The sequence below is a fragment of the Protomyctophum parallelum genome (assembly GCF_964188405.1).
Source record: "Protomyctophum parallelum genome assembly, chromosome: 11".
Classification (NCBI taxonomy): Eukaryota; Metazoa; Chordata; class Actinopteri; order Myctophiformes; family Myctophidae; genus Protomyctophum; species Protomyctophum parallelum.
This window is the reverse complement of record NC_139707.1, coordinates 19,539,387-19,558,437: the sequence shown is the minus strand read 5'-3', so window position 1 is coordinate 19,558,437 and position 19,051 is coordinate 19,539,387. Positions and strand designations below refer to the sequence as shown.

At 40.4% G+C, this 19,051-nt stretch overlaps 1 protein-coding gene across 1 annotated transcript in view; it reads left to right on the top strand.

Annotated features, from left to right (window-relative positions):
* Positions 1-19,038, top strand: part of rapgef4a (Rap guanine nucleotide exchange factor 4a) — a gene marked incomplete at its 5' end in the record, with an annotated part of 41,130 nt that extends 22,092 nt beyond the window's left edge. Inside the window, 23 exons of the mRNA XM_083776586.1 lie at positions 259-380; positions 919-1,102; positions 4,490-4,574; positions 5,728-5,788; positions 6,165-6,241; positions 6,529-6,675; positions 7,996-8,111; positions 9,586-9,671; positions 10,406-10,515; positions 11,661-11,804; positions 13,287-13,375; positions 13,760-13,790; positions 13,886-13,964; positions 14,682-14,828; positions 15,717-15,814; positions 16,195-16,320; positions 16,563-16,741; positions 16,988-17,078; positions 17,165-17,215; positions 17,471-17,558; positions 17,884-17,948; positions 18,041-18,095; positions 18,414-19,038. Coding sequence (XP_083632712.1) covers positions 259-380; positions 919-1,102; positions 4,490-4,574; positions 5,728-5,788; positions 6,165-6,241; positions 6,529-6,675; positions 7,996-8,111; positions 9,586-9,671; positions 10,406-10,515; positions 11,661-11,804; positions 13,287-13,375; positions 13,760-13,790; positions 13,886-13,964; positions 14,682-14,828; positions 15,717-15,814; positions 16,195-16,320; positions 16,563-16,741; positions 16,988-17,078; positions 17,165-17,215; positions 17,471-17,558; positions 17,884-17,948; positions 18,041-18,095; positions 18,414-18,541 — 2,359 coding nt within the window. The 3' untranslated portion in view covers positions 18,542-19,038. The remainder of the gene's footprint in view (positions 1-258; positions 381-918; positions 1,103-4,489; positions 4,575-5,727; positions 5,789-6,164; positions 6,242-6,528; positions 6,676-7,995; positions 8,112-9,585; positions 9,672-10,405; positions 10,516-11,660; positions 11,805-13,286; positions 13,376-13,759; positions 13,791-13,885; positions 13,965-14,681; positions 14,829-15,716; positions 15,815-16,194; positions 16,321-16,562; positions 16,742-16,987; positions 17,079-17,164; positions 17,216-17,470; positions 17,559-17,883; positions 17,949-18,040; positions 18,096-18,413) is intronic.
* Positions 19,039-19,051: the final 13 nt, after the last annotated feature.

Here is a 19,051-nt window from a genome sequence, read left to right as displayed (position 1 = left end):
AGCTGTTAGTGGGGAGGGGGGCTTACCATCTAAAAAATTCAGCAGTGAGTTCAATATAAATATAATACACTAATGTAATATATCAGCCGATATGACCCTGCAAATATTGGATAGGATCGGTCATAATTTCAATCTCATGCATCTATTGTTGTTATCACCGTTGAAGTAGTTCAGTGTCTTTTCTTTTGCTGTATTGCACATGGATGCATGGTGTGTGCATCATACATTACATAATATGAGTTGCTCTGTGTTTCCTAGGCGGTGTTGCGTGGGGACGGAGTTGGTCGATTGGCAGATGCTGCAGAGCTCATGTGTCCACTCTCGCACTCAAGCAGTAGGCATGTGGCAGGTGCTCTTGGAAGAGGGAGTTCTCAACCATGGTGTGTGTGTGTGTGTGTGTGTGTGTGTGTGTGTGTGTGTGTGTGTGTGTGTGTGTGTGTGTGTGTGTGTGTGTGTGTGTGTGTGTGTGTGTGTGTGTGTGTGTGTGTGTGTGTGTGTGTGTGTGTGTGTGTGTGTGTGTGTGTGTGTGTGTGTGTGTGTGTGTGTGTGTGTGTGTGTGTGTGTGTGTGTGTGTGTGTGTGTGTGTGAAGGAACATCAAAACTTTTTTTATCAATACCCATTACCCTAATGCTGTGTTCACATGGGCAGTTGCAAAAGATACAAAGATGCAAAGCTACACCGTGTATTTGTAGCTGTTGCAGCTTTTGCAGCATCTACAAACGTTGGATGCATCATTGCATCTTCATGTCCCTGGCTTCCATTGACAATGAATGGTAGACTGTGGCTTTGCATCTGCACGTGTGAATGCAACATAAGACTAACCCTAAACCTAACCCCTCACCATAATAACTCTAAAGCTGTGTGTGTGTGTGTGTGTGTGTGTGTGTGTGTGTGTGTGTGGATGCGATGCGATGCAGTGGACCAGGAGCTGAGCTTCCAGGACAAGTACTTTTTCTACCGTTTTCTGGATGACGAAAGGGAAGACGCTCCTTTTCCCACCGAGGAGGAGATGCAGGAGAGCCTAGAGGAGCTGCAAGATACTCTCCTACTTCTCTCACAGATCGGTCCCGACGCCCACATGAGAATGATTCTGAGAAAGCAGTAAGGCCCGGTCGCAATACTATAACAAATATCTGGGGGTGATGATAGACGGATTAGACGCCACCTTATCATGGTCCTCTCATATTGACTATTTGTAAGAGGATACTGCAGCGTATCTACTCCTTACGCAGACTTAGATCGTTTGGTGCTAGCAGTCAGATCTTGTTTTTATAAGTCTTCTCACCAAGAATTTTCTTTACCAATGTGTTTGTAAAGGTGTCTACTAACATATCCCACATTGGTTTATATTCAACCACCCTAGGGGAGTTTTTTTTTTTTTTTAACAATATATTTATTGAATTTTCTTTTTTTTGACAAACAGACAATACAACAAAACAATACATAATACAGACAATACAATACAATTACTTAAAATGAAAAACAAACAAAACAAAACAATAACATACAGTACATACATATATAAGTACAGTATAATACAATAAGGGCACTTAAAATGGTTACAACAACAGAGTCCTTATAGCCACAAGATCAAACAGCTGCAGAGAATACAATTACACATTTTCAGTTTCCACCATTAAATAAGACAAATCATTAACCGTAATATATTCGATAAACCGTCCCCATATCTTATCAAACATCTCCTGTTTATTCTTCAAAGTGTAAGTGATTCTTTCCAGAGGAAGACACAATGATAACTCCCTAAACCACTGAGCAATACTGGGTTTGCCTATCTTTTTCCACGATAAGGCTATAGCCCTTTTGGCTTGTAGTAAACATAAATCTAGAAATCTTTGTTCGCTACTCTGAATCTTATGGCCAGGTGGGTAAAGACCTAATAGAAACAGTTTTGGGTCAAGCTCAATATCTATTGACAATATCTTCTGAATCTCCCTCCTCACTTCTTCCCAGAATTTTTTCACTCTTGGACATGCCCACAGACAATGGAAAAGTGTACCTTTGTCTTTACCACATCTGATACAAGTGTCTGGAATATCTGCACTAAATTTATTTAATTTCTCTGGAGTGATATAGACCCTCATCAGCCAATTATATTGCAACAGTTTTAACCGAGTGTTACCCGTCTGGGAATGAGCATCCATACAGGCTGAGCTCCATTCTTCCAATGTCAATTCCTCTTGTAGATCAGCCTTCCATGCATTATATTTGGATTCAGAGGATTCAGGAGATATTTCTACTAACATAGAGTATAAATCAGAAATGATGCCCCTATTAAAGGGGTTCCTGATAAGCTCTTTTTCTATTATTGACAGGGGAGGGAGTGTCAGAGAGTTCACCTGTTTAACCCCTATAAAGCTTCTGAGTTGTAAATACTTGAAGAAGTGTGTACGGGGTAAATTGTATTTGGCAGCTAGTTCATCAAAAGAGAATAGATTCCCCCTTTTGTCAAAAACATCCTTCCATTGTTTAATCCCTTGCTTGGCCCATATCTTGAAGCCCCCATCCGCCCTTCCTGGGGTGAAATGTTCATTTCCCCAAATTGGGCTGAATCGAAAACTGGGTTGGATATCCAAAAGATAAAGTCTGACATCCTGCCAAACTTTAATCATATTTTTAACTATAGGATTAGCTGTATATTTTATCAGTTTTTTACTCGAATTAGAGTAAAGATATTCGGGCAGTGGGAGCTTCAAAGAGTGTGATTCAATGTTCCTCCATGTGGGGGATCCCTTCTCTGTATAATAGAACATTATAGTTCTCAACTGAGCTGCCCAATAGTACCATAACATATTAGGGCACTTTAGCCCTCCTCTATCATAAGGTAAATATAACAAAGACAAACGGAGCCTGGGGCGTCGGTTATTCCAAATAAAATTACGAAACAACTTTTCCATTTTAGTAAAAAAGCCGTCAGGGGGCGGCAAGGGGATATTCTGAAACAAATACAACAGTTTAGGGAGTGTGTTCATTTTGAGGATATTTATTCTACCTATAAGAGAAATTGGAAGATTTGACCATCTGTCCAACGCTTCCGTAATAGACTCTATAATTGGGTTATAATTCTGATTTACCACATCTTCTAGTTTAGGGACAATCTGGATACCTAGATAGGTAAATTTGTCTACCGTTCTAAAGTGACTTGCGTAATTCGGCGGATTAGCCCTCTCTTTTGGGTTGAGGAGCATTATAGAAGATTTCGAATTGTTAACTTTATATCCGGATATACTGCCAAAATGCTTAATAAGCTCCATAAGCTCTGGTATCGACTGTTCCAGATTTTTTAGAAAAAGAATCACGTCATCAGCATATAACGCAATTTGATGATCAAACCCTCCAATATTTATACCTGTAATTCTTGTACTTCCCCTCACTGCTACAGCAAAAGGCTCTATTGCGATTAAAAACAAAAGGGGGGATAAGGGACATCCTTGTCTGCAGCCCCTACCTATCCTTATCTGTTTTGATACAATATTATTGGTGATTACCTCTGCATAAGGATTGTTGTACAAGAGTTTGACCCATCTACAAAACTTTTCTCCAAGGCCAAAACGCTCCAAAAGTTCAAACAAGTAAGGCCATTCTACCCTATCAAATGCCTTTTCGGCGTCCAGTGATAATAAGGCAGTATCTGGCGCCCCCTTCTGGTCATGTAAAATATTTAGGACCCTCCTCACATTATGAAATCCCTGTCTTCCAATCATAAATCCGTTTTGATCTCCCGTTATGATTTCAGGTAATAAAACCTCCAGTCTTTTGGCCATAATTTTACAAAGTATTTTTAAATCTGAATTCAATAGGCTAATCGGCCTCATGTTTTCACATTTATCGTTTGATTTCCCCGGTTTTGGGAGAAGGGTGATCAGGGCTCCTCTCAGAGTAGGCGGGAGTATACCAGTCTGGAAAGATTCTGAAAACATTTCCAAAAGGGGTGTTTTAAGTTTGGATATGAACTTTTTGTAGATATCAATGGGCAGGCCGTCTGGTCCAGCTGCCTTTCCAGAGTTCATACACATTATAGCCTCCGTTATTTCCCCTATAGTTAAACCTGCCCCCAGCTTTGCATTATCCTCCTCTGCTATTTTGGGTAAATTAAGGTTGTCCAGAAATGAGTCCTGTTGTGTAGGGGAGTTTTTGACAGCTGCTGAAAGTTGGGGTACCATACAACCATTATAAGGCAAAATGTTATAAATTTCATTATGCTTTAAGTAGCATGTTACGTGTCAAACTAGGGGGTTTTCATCATTCTGAATACATTCCAAGCATTAGTTTTGCAAATGTGATGAAGTCAGCACATTTGGGCAAGGGCTATGGCCGTTTTTAGCCCAAGGAGTGTTTTTCGTGCAAAACTAATGCTTGGAATGGATTCAGAAGTGGGAGTCTCTGCCAGTAAAGGTTGAAAGTTGATTAGTGTGATTGTGTTTAGGACCAAAATAGTTTTAAATGACTTGTCTTCTTCCTGATCTCCAGACCAGGGGAGAGGACGACAGATGATTTGGAAATCATTTATGAAGAACTTCTCCATATAAAAGCTTTATCTCATCTATCCACCACTGTGAGTATGGATTCTGTGCCTGTGTGTGTGCATAGACCATACATGGGCAACAGGCGGCCCGGGGCCATATGCGGCCCCCCACCTTCACTTAATGTGGTCCGCAGGTTAATATACGAATACTGATATATTATTCACTTCATAAAGTTATAAAAGTATAATTAAATGCATTTGAAATATAATAAAAATTTAACTTTTCAGGATTCCAATGTCGCACTGTGACACGTTTTGAGCTTTTAGAACGTTTTGCTACTTTTGTTTGACATAGAACGATGAAGTAGGGCATTCATTTATTAATATAAATTATTATTTCAAATACAGAGATAAGCGGTTTCTGCCCGACAGTATATGCAATGTGGCCCTCTGGAGTGAGTGTGGAAATCATGATGGCCATCTCAATCATCAAAGTTGCCCACACCTGGCATAAACAACCTGTTAAACCTGCAGAATCTGTCTCTGTCCCCCTGGCACAGTCATCTTACTAATCAGCTCCTCGTTCCTCCCATTTTATGATGATGTGCTCCAAATATCCCAGTTTTAAATTAGTTACAGTTACAGTACGGTTGTTATTAAATGAGTACTGATAAAGACTTACCACCACCTATTCAGCTAGAAAGATGCGCTCAGTAGAGTGCAAATATCTGCCAGACGGTATGCACTAATAATAATAGCAATGCAATGCATGCAGTTTACATTTTTACCTACAGCCATGAAAGAGTAATATGGCATGTTGTACATTACCTCTACAACTCTACATGTTTGTAATTTCATGGTGCTGTGTTAGGTTGCCGTGTATAAGCTTTAAAAGTGATTGGTTGGTTGGTTGGTTGGTTTGTTTGATTGATTGATTGATTGATTATATTCAGTCATAAAAATGCAAACGCAATATAAATCAATACCTACGATAACGCATAAAATCAATGATTAGTTAAGTTTGGTCAATAATTGGTCAAAATTGTGTATTTAATTAGTTTAGCTACTGTTGTGCACAGGAATGGAATTGAAGAATGCGAGGCATTAAACTAAAGGTGTACGATATATTGATTTGGCTGTTTTATGGTGGTGCGGTTGTTGAATACTGCGGTATAAGTAAAGTAAGTAAAAAGTGAGAATAAAGAATGTTCCATTGATATTCCTGTATACTCTGTATTTACAGGTAAAGAGAGAATTGGCTGGAGTGCTGATATTTGAGTCTCATGCCAAAGCAGGAACCGTCTGTAAGTAAATCTACGATAATAAAATGGTCGCAAAATCCTTGACATGGATATGGTAGCATTGGTAATGGCTATAATATAGCTTTTGGTGTCTTGCTTAATTACATTAATGATTACAGATATATTATCTGTAATCATTAGTGTAACCTGTCATTAATCTGAGATTATTTGAGGGTGTTTTGTGAACTGCAGTAAACACATTAAACCTGGCATCCTTATATTGGGCTGGTGAAATATAAGAAATGAATTAATAAAAAACTAATTAATTTAGCTAATTAAATAGTAGATCTACATTCTTACAAACCGTCACTTGAGCTCCAAAATCTGTTATTTTCACAATGTATCGTATGACAAAGCAATTCTGTCTTTTTCTTTCCAGTGTTTAACCAAGGGGAGGAAGGCACATCATGGTACATTATCCTCAAGGGCTCAGTCAACGTTGTCATCTATGGAAAAGTATGTGTTAATCCAATGAAACCACACGTTCAAGCTGATATTGTCCAGTGGTGTAAAAAGTACTCGCATGTATTGCTTAAGTAAAAGTACAATATTTGTCTCTGAGATGTAGTGGAGTAGAAGTAAAAGTATTGGAAATTGGAAATACTCGAGTAAAGTACAAATACCTCAAAACTGAACTTAAGTACAGTACTTAAGTAAATGTACTTCGTTTCTTTCCACCACTGATTTTGTCAGCCGATTTGTTGAATGTGTAACGTTGTCTCTAAAACATGTGATCCACGCAGGGGGTTGTTTGCACATTACACGAAGGAGATGACTTTGGGAAGCTGGCTCTGGTCAACGATGCGCCCCGCGCTGCTTCCATTGTCCTGCGAGAAGATAATTGTCACTTCCTGAGAGTGGACAAGGAGGACTTCAACAGGATCTTGAGGGTGAGTCTCCACTGTGCTATGCTATTGTCTCTATTGCCCTCTGTTGGTCGAGGTTCCGCATTACAGATATGTTGTGCTATTACTGTTGATGTTCTGTAATTGAGCACCTATTTATTCACCTCACTAATATGGTCACTTGTGTGACTTAAAGCTAGACATAACAGACAGGCCTTAAAACAACCATATAAACCTGTCCTCTGGCCAATGTACCGTCTGCATGTTTGTACAGTAACATCATTTAGAAAAGGAAGTGACGGGTGCTTATCATCATCTCATTCCGGCCAATGAGAATTTGCGTCCTCACCTTCGTCTTTAATGTTTGTGTTTACACAAACCCTCAAAGCTGGACTTAGGAGGGGCGCCCCTCAAAAACAATCCATTATATTTTGGTTACTTTTGCACACGCTCCGAGTTACAAATGGATTAGAAAAGAATCACACTTGTGTGAAGTGAGGGGCGCTCTCATCATCATACATCGTCACATTCCGGCCAATCACAATTAGCGTCCTCACTTTTCTGTCCTGAATTTATAATTAGGCTCTCGACAAACATTAAAAGTCCATAGACTTGGCTGGCCTATGGCGTCATTTCGGAAAGTCATGCATTTGGAGGGGCTAGTGCGCCTCAAAATTAAAATAAGAACACTGAGGATTGTACTACTGTCTGTTTTATCCCGGGTACAACCGCAGGGATAAGCAAGAGGTCTCCTCACTGTGTGTGAACCTCCTGTTGGATCAGACTGGCCTGTCTGTGGACCCTCAGAATGCTGACCTCCAAACTCTGCTGGTCCACTGGACAAGCCAGCTAATCCTTCCTGCTTAGTATGGCCAGCGAGCTGAGGTTACTGCCACTGCATGTGAAACGCTCAGACATTTTTGAGCAGCGCTAGCTCCTCCTATGCCCAGCTTTGTGTGTCTGTGTGTAACCCGATACCAGGTAGATGAGACCTGAAAAGAATTGCGAACAAGTTTTCACTACTAGTTGGTAAGCAGTAAGGTGGAGCATCTTTGGATAGTTAAAATACTCCCACAGAGACCTGGGCTCAATTGGGACTCTGTTTTGGCCGGGCACTACAAAGTAACAAACGCAATTGGCAGTGTTTGTGCATGGCTGAAGCTGGCGAGGGATCATGTCCTTGTCACTAAACTAATGACCTCCGCTGGTTGGCCCGTTCTGTGGGAACTAGCCTTTGAATAACAGTCCTTTCCTTTAGTAGTATGGGGATTGGAAATGACTAAATTAGAGAGAAAATGGGATAAACCCAAAACAAAGTGTTATTTTGCAGTGCTCAGTTCTGTCTGTCTGTCTGTCTGTCTGAAGGATGTGGAGGCCAACACAGTGCGTCTTAAGGAGCATGAGCAGGATGTTCTGGTCTTGGAGAAGAGTTCCAGCGGCACTCGCAACTCTATCTGTGGCACCACCTCATCCCATTACAAGTAAATACTCAAACAAGTTTCATACAGATTGAAATGTCAAGGTTCTATCTGAGTTCACAGCCACTTCAATTCTGTATTGTTTCATGCTTTTATACAGTATTTTGTGTAAAACGTCACACACTGTACACACATAACATGAAGTAATTTTTGTTCTGAACTTCCTGAAAAGTTCTCGATTTTCAGAGGACAGACATAGAACAATAAAATACGCTAGGGTCCATGCAGGTTAAACACACAGGATAGGTCTGAGCATGTTTAAAGCTCTATGCCTCCATCGTACACGCACATTGTACAGTATGAAGCAGGCAAAAGTAGCAGGTGGTTCCCTGTATCCTGAGCAGATGCTAGCTGCTGCAGAGATGCCCCACAGGCATTGGCCAACATGCAGTTCAAACACATACTGTAGTGAGTGTCTCAAACAGAAGGCAGCTGACTGCTGCCTCTTTGTCTGATTAGTTGCAGGCCTTCAAAAGCAAAGGTTTATGTGTGGAGGTACCTGGAAATCTATGTAATTGACGCACACTTCCATGGCAGGAAGCTTGACATCACTAGCAGTTATCATTGCGAGATTAAAATGTTTTCATGAAAGGAATTGGTCACTACGATAAAATATGTCACTTTAGTTAAGTCAGATACCATTCCATTTAAAAAAACGCATGCATCACATACCATTCCATTTAAAAAAAACGCATGCATCACATTGGACAAATGTAAGTGACATGTTCTTATGGTTTATCCTACCCAGAGAAGGCCACCCTAATGCCTCCTTCAAAATGATCCAAATTAAGGCACTTTCATTTCAGAAGATAGCATAAAATGCTGAGCCAATGACTGCAGTGATTTCAGTGGGGGCATCTGTGTGTCACTGTCTGTAGTGCCATAATGGTAATGATGGCCTGATGTACTGTAATTCTGCAAACTGTTAATAAATACTTCAATCAATCAATCAATCAATTGCATGACTCCTGGGAAATATAACGGTGGCAAGCATGGCAACATCGTCTTGTTCCCTTGTAGTTGTGGAGACACATCACTAGCTTCCAGGTCTAACACTAGAAATGAAAACAAACATTGTGTTTATCCTCCTTTCCAATATCACCTGTCTCTGCCTTTTCCCCCACAGCTTCCACACAGCAAAATCCTATCCATTTAACTCTGAAAGTGTTCAAAAGCTAAGACCTCTGTGATATGGCTATTAAATATTCTATTGTATGACAGTGTCCCATGACCAAAATAGACGATCTTCAAGCTTCCAACATGTCACATTGAGATGCATTGTGAGTGTGTAGATCGGCTGCTTTCTGTGAAGGATATCATCGTTAGACAAAGTATAAATCTGTAGTCCATGTAGTAAATGGAACAATGAGATAACCACAGACCTAGAAGAGTCTAGGGCCATATCTGTATCATTAAGCAGTAAGAGCCATTGTTTCTTGATTAGCAGAGGATGTCCTTTTGTTCTGTGTCTCTCCAGATACACTGTGATGTCGGGGGCACCGGAGAAGATCCTGGAGCATTTCCTTGATATGATGCGATTGGACTCTCAATTCACAGAGTCAGGTACTGCAAATAATACAACATTCAATATGACGGCTCAGTAGTGCATAATATGAGCTATCAGTGTCACGGCCATTAAGGACTTCAAGCAGTGAAACCACCGCCTCTTTGTCTCCCCGTACGCTGGACGTCTCCTCCTGCGTGTGCTGTAGGGCATCGTATTTTCTGCTCTGACCTGTTTGTTCACGTCTATAATTAGCCCTGCATCACAGAGCTGATGTAATTAGCAACGGCTGTGTGAACACTTATGGTTTTCATTTTCCAACGGAGGTGACGGTGGCGCTGGGGCTGTGTGGATGGAGGTCTAGAAGGTCACAGTTTTAGCCTGCAGGTCTGACGAGACTTTGATGTGCTCTGGCCTCACAGGTGCCTGACATGACTGTTTCTCTCTGTTTCTCTCTGTCTGTCTCTGTCTCTGTCTCTGTCTCTGTCTCTGTCTCTGTCTCTGTGTCTGTGTCTGCGTCTGCGTCTGCGTCTGCGTCTGCGTCTGCGTCTGCGTCTGCGTCTGCGTCTGCGTCTGCGTCTGCGTCTGCGTCTGCGTCTGTCTCTGTCTCTGTCTCTGTCTCTGTCTCTGTCTCTGTCTGTCTGTCTGTCTGTCTGTCTGTCTGTCTGTCTGTCTGTCTGTCTGTCTGTCTGTCTGTCTGTCTGTCTGTCTGTGTCTCTGTCTCTGTCTCTGTCTCTGTCTCTGTCTCTGTCTCTGTCTCTGTCTCTGTCTCTGTCTCTCTCTCTCTTCACAGATCCAGCTCTGGATGACTTTGTGCTCATGCACTGTGTGTTCATCTCCAACAGTCAACTTTGCCCAGTGCTCATGGCCCAATATCCTTTAATAATACTTTACGGTCTGTCTGTGTGTGAACGACAGAGCTAATCTTGCCACAATATGTTTTTATCTTTTTTTAAATACTTAATTTATCAATTTATTTTAATTGATTTTGATTTGATTTGATTTTTATTTGGATCTCTTTTAGCCTTTCGGCTAATCTTCCAAGAGTCCAGAAATAAATTAAAACATTACAAAATACATTATATTGCATTTCAGAAATACATTTCAAATTGCACTGATGCAGTGAGTCAAATATTACAGCGTAACAAAAATACCTATACCTCTAATCCTCAACTCATACAACCGCACACACTCACGCACACACAGGCACAGCATATGCCTGCCCACAGACAGATACAGTTCATGCATGGCAGGGTCGTCCTCTTCCCTGAGCCAGCTGAAAACCTGACCTGAAAAGAAGCTTAACAGAAATCACAACATAATAGTGAATCAATAAAAGCAATCCCAGCTATAATGATGAGTTCCATAATTTAACTGCCCTAAAAATAAAAGATCGATTTCCCATACTAGTTTTTATTTTTGGTAGAACATAAATATCTTTGTGTCTTGATCTTGTGTTGACCTGACGTTTCTCGTGAACTAATGTTAATTTATTCTTTATGTTTACTGGTTTATTGGATGTTTTTATTTTAGAAATCAATGCAAGAGACTGTTTTCTTATGCATTCAAGTGCTGTGGGCCATCCCATTCTGTTATGCAGTTCACCCGTGTCTATTTCATACCCACATCTTAAGACCATTCTAGCTGCCTTGTTTAGTGTGATCTGTAGTCTTCTCATATCGGTCTGAGCAGATTTACTGCACAGCAGTAAATCAGACTACGGGCTGTAAATCAGACTACGGGATATTAGCCTCTGATAATGGAAGTCAATGGAAATGGAAGTAGCAGACACTTGTCATAGAGGCGTCATAGAGTCAATGACATCTATGACATAGATGACTGTATACGTCAGATGTATACAGTAGCTGCTCAAATGAAGTCCAAGATCCACATCGGAGTCAATTAAGTCCTGAGAGAGCGTGTCTCGTTTCTATGTGGATCCAAATCATTTCCTAGTTTCAATTCTGTGCGTTACTCTTGCCCGTGTGAGTCGTGCGACTGCAATGCAGTGTTTTGGTTGTGGTCTTTAACTGCGGTGCACCTACCAGGCCAAGGCACTGCAAGGCTCTGAGCAGGAGAAGCTGGACTACACCTTGAACAACAAGCGCAGGGTGATCCGCCTGGTGCTGCAGTGGGCCTCTGTCCATGGAGACCACCTCCAGGAGGAAAACACCTCGGTCACCTTCCTACAGGTCAGTCTCACTTATTCACATGTATATCTCTGCTGTCGGGAAGAAAGCACGGTCAATAAATAAACTTTTGGAGCAGATGGGTGTGCGGATTCCCTTTTTTCTTTCTTTTTTAACACTTTATTTTGATTTTTTTTTGTTGAATAAATGATAAAACATGTGTACATTTTGTTGTATCCGACATGTAAATATCCCCCCCTCCCCCCCAATCAAGGTCAGAACAAGACAAATAAAACAAAGACAGACAGTACAAGACAGTAAAAGTAATTAGTAAACTAGTTTTGAAAGTACTAATGCGGATTCCCTTTCTGATGTCACTTTTGAACCCAGCACCTCCACTAAAGTGATGTGTGTATTTTACTATAGTTTTGGGAAGAAACCACATAACTCCAAAATTATATATATATTTTTCAGGAAATGAAGAAAACCATATATTTTTTTAAACAAAGCAATACTGCCTCAACAAAGTGTGTGACTTTATTATCAATTACTTTCATGAGGGGGCAGAGGTGGTGGAGTTCTAGTGGATCAACTTTGACCCCTCATGTGGAACTATGTGTCCAGTATCACTTCAACAGCAGCAGCACAGAGGGGTCAAAGTTGAGCGAAGTTGCACTACAGTATATGGTAGAAATAGGCCAACAATTAATAAAAAATGTGCTAGTTCTGTGGATTGTATTATTTATTTTTCATGAGTGCCCCCCACCAAATGACCGGAACCAGAAATATTCACCAAAACCAGACCAGAACTCCCACCACGGGACTCAGGCAATCAATTAATTCCTTTTGCAACCACTATTTTAATGGGTAATTCTGAACTAACCTTTTAAGTCCTGATGAAGATAACTGAGTGATCTAGACATTGACACCAATAAAAATACAGCGGAGCTATGCAGCATAACCAGTGTGCATCGTCGCTTCCAGTCACCCCATCTGGCCAGCTTGTTGCATCTTTCTTGAGTGCCTGTGTGTTGGTTCCCACATCACCAATTTGTACAGTGATTTGTTTATCGCATACCTACAGCCTTATTTAGTCAGAAAGGCAACAATGAAATACTGTAGCACTTTGTCAACACTGCAACCATGAGGGACATGTCTGACGTTCTGCATTCCTTTTGCAGTGGTCGCAATGGCACTCTAGGGCAGGGGTTCTCAACGTTTCTGGCTGGGGACCCCCGGAAATGCTTTGGCCATGTCTCGCAACCCCAATAACAATAACCTTAATAATAGAGAAAATACATAATAAATACTGAAACCAGATATAATCATTAAGGAACGTTTATGCATGCACTGTGTACTAATTAATTTCCATTATCCAGCCATTCAGTTGCAAAAAAAAGAAAAACAAAGACCCACAGGTTGAGAACCCCTGCTCTAGGGCAGTTATCACCCTCTCAGCCATTTTATGAATGTGATATAAAAAGTACAATGTTCAGCTTAATGATAATCTTTGTCCTGCCATTGAGAGTGTGCTGTAATTCGCAGGAGTTTCTAGTGGTGGTGTCTGATGATGCCAAGGTGATTCCACCACTCAGGGATCAACTACCAGAGTTGGAGAGAATTGTGAAGCTAAAGTAAGCATGTGTGGGTTGTGTATGTAGCACGTCAAATAACAGATCTTAAAATACATTCTCATAGCTAGTGGCATCCACTCCCCATTGTGAGCTTATACAGTATCATCTATTTCTGGCGACAAGACGAAAAATGAAAATTAGGCTCGATAACACAACCAAGGTCAATTGTACAGCTCCAAATAATCTGTATTCATAGCAATATCTTATGGTGATTTTGTGATGTTGTCTAACTGTATGACCTACGAAGCATATCATTCAGGGGCCTCAAAATTCCTAGCAATACCATGGCATTTATTTTCCTAGAATAATTGTTTTCCTAAATGGAGGCTCAAAATACAGTTGTTCCCCGCAGTAGTTGCTCAAATATTATTTATTCCGTTTCAGCACTGAAGATGCCAGATCAACACAGAAAAAGGTATTAAATAAAACAATCTTTTCAAGTATTAGGTTAAAATACTAAGGTTTTTGTTATTGGTGTTGGACATACATCCTTGTTCTGTTGTACTGCAGCACAAAATCCTACTGCGGCAGTTCAGTATGGGAGATGAGAAGCTCCAGAAACGTCAGCCCATCAAGAGTAATGATGAAAGTAAGTTGGTACAGGTAGATTCATTTCAATATAGTGTTAACAAGCTATGGTGTTAACGTATGTTATTGCCACCATATTTGACACCTATTGGCATCAATCAATCAAGCTTTATTTATAGAGCACATTAGCACACATTTATAGAGCAAATCGTCAGTGTTGCACAAGTTAAAGCAAAGCAATACATCAAAAACAAAAATACATGTATGTGTATAAACAACATAAAACAAGTGTATGTATATGCAAATATAAACATGTGTGCGCACATACGCACACAAACACTCCTGATATAGGCGATGTTTGGGGACAATTTTGTCCACAAACATGGGACACACACACACACACAGACACAGAATTATTTTATGTACACCTATATTCACACAAAAATAAGAATAAACCGTGTTAACTGAGCAGTGCAGAGTGTGTGTGTGTGTGTGTGTGTGTGTGGGGCGGATAGGCACCGCTCAGAAATATGTTTTTAAACGTGTGTTATGCTGTAACAAAATCATGTTTACACATCAAATAACCATTTGTTTGATATATAAATGGCAGGTTAATGAAATATAAAACATTTTAACACTTGATGGATTGACGCTCCCTCTGTGGTTGATGGGATGATGGGTGGGGACTTGTTAAAAGTTCTCCTTCTCATTTTGCCCTTTTACCATTTAATTCTTCTTTGTTTATTGCCCTGTATGTGTTGCACATATCTGCTTACAGTCCTGTTCAAAGTTTACTGCCCTGACCACACCTACACTACGATCCGGGTCAGCGTGTCCGCCTCGGTCAGCGAGGTCATCAGCGCCGTGGCCGATAAACTTGGGTCAGCGGAGGACCTTCTCCTTGTCAGCCTCAGTTCTGCTGGAGGTGAGAACGCCGGCAGCCACGTGTTAATCAAATGATGGAAGACGCTGCACAGTTCATCCAGCACCCTGGATCGTGTTAAGCTCATTAATCAGTCATGTAATTAATGAGAAACGAGTTGCTTTTGAACTGTTCTGAATGGCTACTAGGTGCGAAAGCCCAATTTATACTTAGTTACGCTTGGATGTTGCACAGCAAAATCAGCCATTCTACAAGCTCACAACGCATTGTGAGCTTGTAGAACTGCTATTTTCAGTGTGCGAGACCCAAGCGCAAACTAAGTACAACTAGGCTTAGCATCTGGGCAGTGGGCCATGGACAAGCAGCTCAAAGGAAAACCTCAAACTCAGTATTTCTTTCTTTGCTCCAACTCATAACATTCTACACAGGCATGTGGCTGCCATTGGCTGGTACTTGTTCTATAGATATTCCACTGTCTCTGCCAAGAAGCACTAATTATTAGCCCACGTTTGACCTACTATACTCCCCTCACCGGTGGCAAGTGAATAATGTTTGTACTGAAGCTACACTGTTGTTTGGAGATGGTAATCATACCATCATCATTTTGTTATGAAAGCCCAAATGAAAAATATAGTTGTCCTTGTTTAGCACTTAGGGCCCTATTTTCGCAGGTGCCTTATCCCTAAACTTCTTTGCCAATTTTTAAATACTTCAAATAGCCGATCTACATTGACACGTTGTGAGCTTGTAGATCGGCTATTTGAACTATTTAAAAATGTTTTGCAAAATATAAAAAGGCAAAGAAGTTTAGGGATAAGGGGTAAGGTAGGCTACTGGCAAAAATAGGGCCCTTAGTGCAGTAGTGAAACAGTAGTAGTAGTGAAAGTAACAGCCACACCATTTTTAAGTGTTTTGTTTTGTTTCTTTTAGATAAAGTCATCCTGAAACCCAATGATATTTCAGTGTTCTCCACACTCGGCATAAATGGACGTCTGTTTGTCTGCCCCAGGGATCAACTAGATTCACTGGTGCGTTAAAAACGCATTACTCAACACATTCTCACTTTGTATAGGCGGGCATTAAAAAAGATTCAACTCCAGTAATTCACTGAGGGCCTGCCGCAAGTTGTACACATCTAGCATACTAATCTACTATGTATCATTCAGTAAATACATACAGCTTATTGTATTGATATTGTCCATATATTTGCAAACTATTTTATATAAACTTTGCAGCATTTTTTATGTTCTCTTGTCACATAGAAACAAGGTGATAAGCAACATTTCATTTTCCTGTTGACCTAGCTGTGCTATTCTTTACTGAATAACAATAGTTATATAGTTTCTAAACTACACATATTTTACAAGGTGAGGCTAGTGAATACTGAATGGTGCTTTCTGTGTTGCAGATGCCTTTACCTGAGCAGGAAGGTCCTTCTATAGGGTCATTAGCTACATTGGAGTTGATGAGCTCTAAGGATGTGGCATACCATATTACCCTTTATGACTGGGACCTCTTCGACTGTGTACATGAGGTAAAGTGCCAAGATTAAAATAAATTCATGATGTGACTTTTACAGTATATGACTATGCTTCATATGGCCTGGTCTAATTGTCTTCTATAGGTACCAGGGGGTGGTAAATCATATAGTAAATGTTTTATTTATTTGAAGAATATAGCCTGTAAGCTTGAGTATCTTTTACTTAAACTCATCTGATGTTGCACAGTGCAGAATGACAACTGAACCCTTTTGGTGTGCATGTGATGTTCCAACAGCATGAACTCCTCTATCACACTTTCGGGAAGCAGAACTTCAAGAGGACGACAGCCAACCTGGATCTGTTCCTTCAGAGGTTCAATGAGATCCAGTTGTGGGTGATCACAGAGGTTTGTCTGTGTTCGCATCTCAGCAAACGAGTGCAGCTTCTCAAGAAGTTTATCAAGATTGCTGCTCAGTGAGTGACCCTTTTTTCAGCATCCATAACATAACTTAGCATAATATAGCACCTGGTGGAAATGTTTATCAAATGTGTTGAACTACAATAGGAATGACTACATTTGCCATGATTTTGCCTTTTGCCGTTATTATATATAAGTATTTCAAATGGTATGCTAATAAATAATTGCTGTGTGACAATCATTCATCTTAATAATACCAATGTCATATTCCAATGATATTTGTCTCATACATTCTTTCATAGCTGTAAGGAGTACAGGAATCTGAACTCCTTCTTTGCCATCATCATGGGAATGAGTAATCCAGCAGTGAGCAGACTGAGTCAGACATGGGAGGTGAGTGTCTGTCTATCATCTGCACCTGCTCAAGATTATAGACATTTAAGCTGTCTGTTAACCTCCCCTATCATCTATGTTGACAGAAACTTCCGAGCAAATTCAAGAGGTTTTATGCAGAATTTGAAAACTTGATGGTAAGTTGAGGCAGATAAGAGTCTTGACTCTCTCTCACTCTCTCTCCACGTGAGGTCATCTGCATGTACAGTATCTACTGTGTGCTTTTGGTTTCCATCCAGACAGTTATTGAGTCGATTCTCTGCATTCATGCTGTGTCAACCTGTCATTGTGGTAATATATAATTCAGGGCAGTGTTAGCCTCGGCCACCGCTGTGATGTGTCCACTTAACACAGCAATGGGATATCTCAGAACAGTGCGACTGTTTCCACAGGACCCATCCAGGAACCACCGGGCGTACCGTCTGACCGTTGCCAAGCTGGAGCCACCCATCATTCCCTTCATGCCTCTGCTGATCAAAGGTCAGAGATTGCACAGCTCACACTTTCTCTGGTGTGAATACTCTGCTTTACTGCAGTTAGAAGAGTCATGATGTTTTTGATTCAGTTAGCTACCCTTAGAGCAGAAACACTACCCGAGGAGTAGAAGACTCTTGGTTACAATTACAATTTAGGCATTTAGCAGAGGCTTTTAATCCAGAGTGATTTACAGTAAGCAAAGACAACATTGAATGCATAGAAATGGTAATCTAGGATCATAAGTAAACCAAGAACCTATCATCAGTTTAACAGTAGAATATCCAAAAAACGATATCAATAGCAAACTCCTGTCCTTTATTTTTTTAAGATATGACATTCACTCATGAGGGCAACAAGACGTTTATTGACAATCTGGTCAATTTTGAGAAAATGGTAAGACAATTAATTAATATTGTTATTAATCCTTTTAAAGCAACCTATTAGATTTGTTTCCCCTTTGCTGATTGTAGCCGTTTGTTTTGCAGCGTATGATTGCTAACACAGTAAAGATCGTGAGATACTGCAGGAGTCAGCCATTCAGTAAGTCAACACTCTACTACGTGATTCATACAGTACATTAACAATATTAGGTTGGGGTGCCCTGTTAAATCAAGATTAGTTTGTCCTTGTCTGCTTCAGAGTTTTGCGTTCAACATATAATTTATGCTTCGTGATACATCAGCGCTGCGCACCAAAATTGGCCTAGCCTATATAAGTTCACTATGCATCGTGACATGTTTTGAGCTTGTATATCCTCTATTTTCGGTGCACGACACTGTTTAAGATGAAGTCAAAATCACCAGGCTCACCAATATGACAATATTCTGATGCTTCATGACATGATTCCCACCTGTTCAGATCCAGATGCCTCGCTGGCCAGTAAGAATCACCCAGAGGCGCGGACCTACGTGCGCCAGCTTAGTGTGATTGACAACCAAAGGACACTTACCCAGCTCTCTCATGGACTTGAGCCTCGCAGGTCTTGAGAAAAACTTGGACAACAAGGTGTTGAACGCTGATGCCTCTACACCACAAGAAATAAGCTTGCTTTGTATGAATTTACTTGCACAGAAACGGTTATATGGAACAGTTATATGGAGACCATAACCACATAAAGCAACTTTATATTATTTCCGATACTCTAGTCATTGAGCCCTTTATTGACATAAACTCACTGCCCCATTAACCATAATGTCAAAGTCACCTAAAGTAACTAAAGGCACAATCCAGAAAACTGGTCTTTCAGCGTAATTAGTATATTATTGTAACATTTCAGGTGTAAGCATGTATATGCTAATTCTCTAAATGTGCAAATCCTCGATATTTCTGATATTCTGTTATTTTGTATCTTTTGTATCAGATTATATTTATAAATATTTGAGTTTGTGTATTTTATTATGTTGTAAGATGTACACATATATTTATTTTGACATCAGCATGCAGAACATTATGATGTTGGGCTACATGTGAGCACATTCCTCTTTTAAAGTCTAATA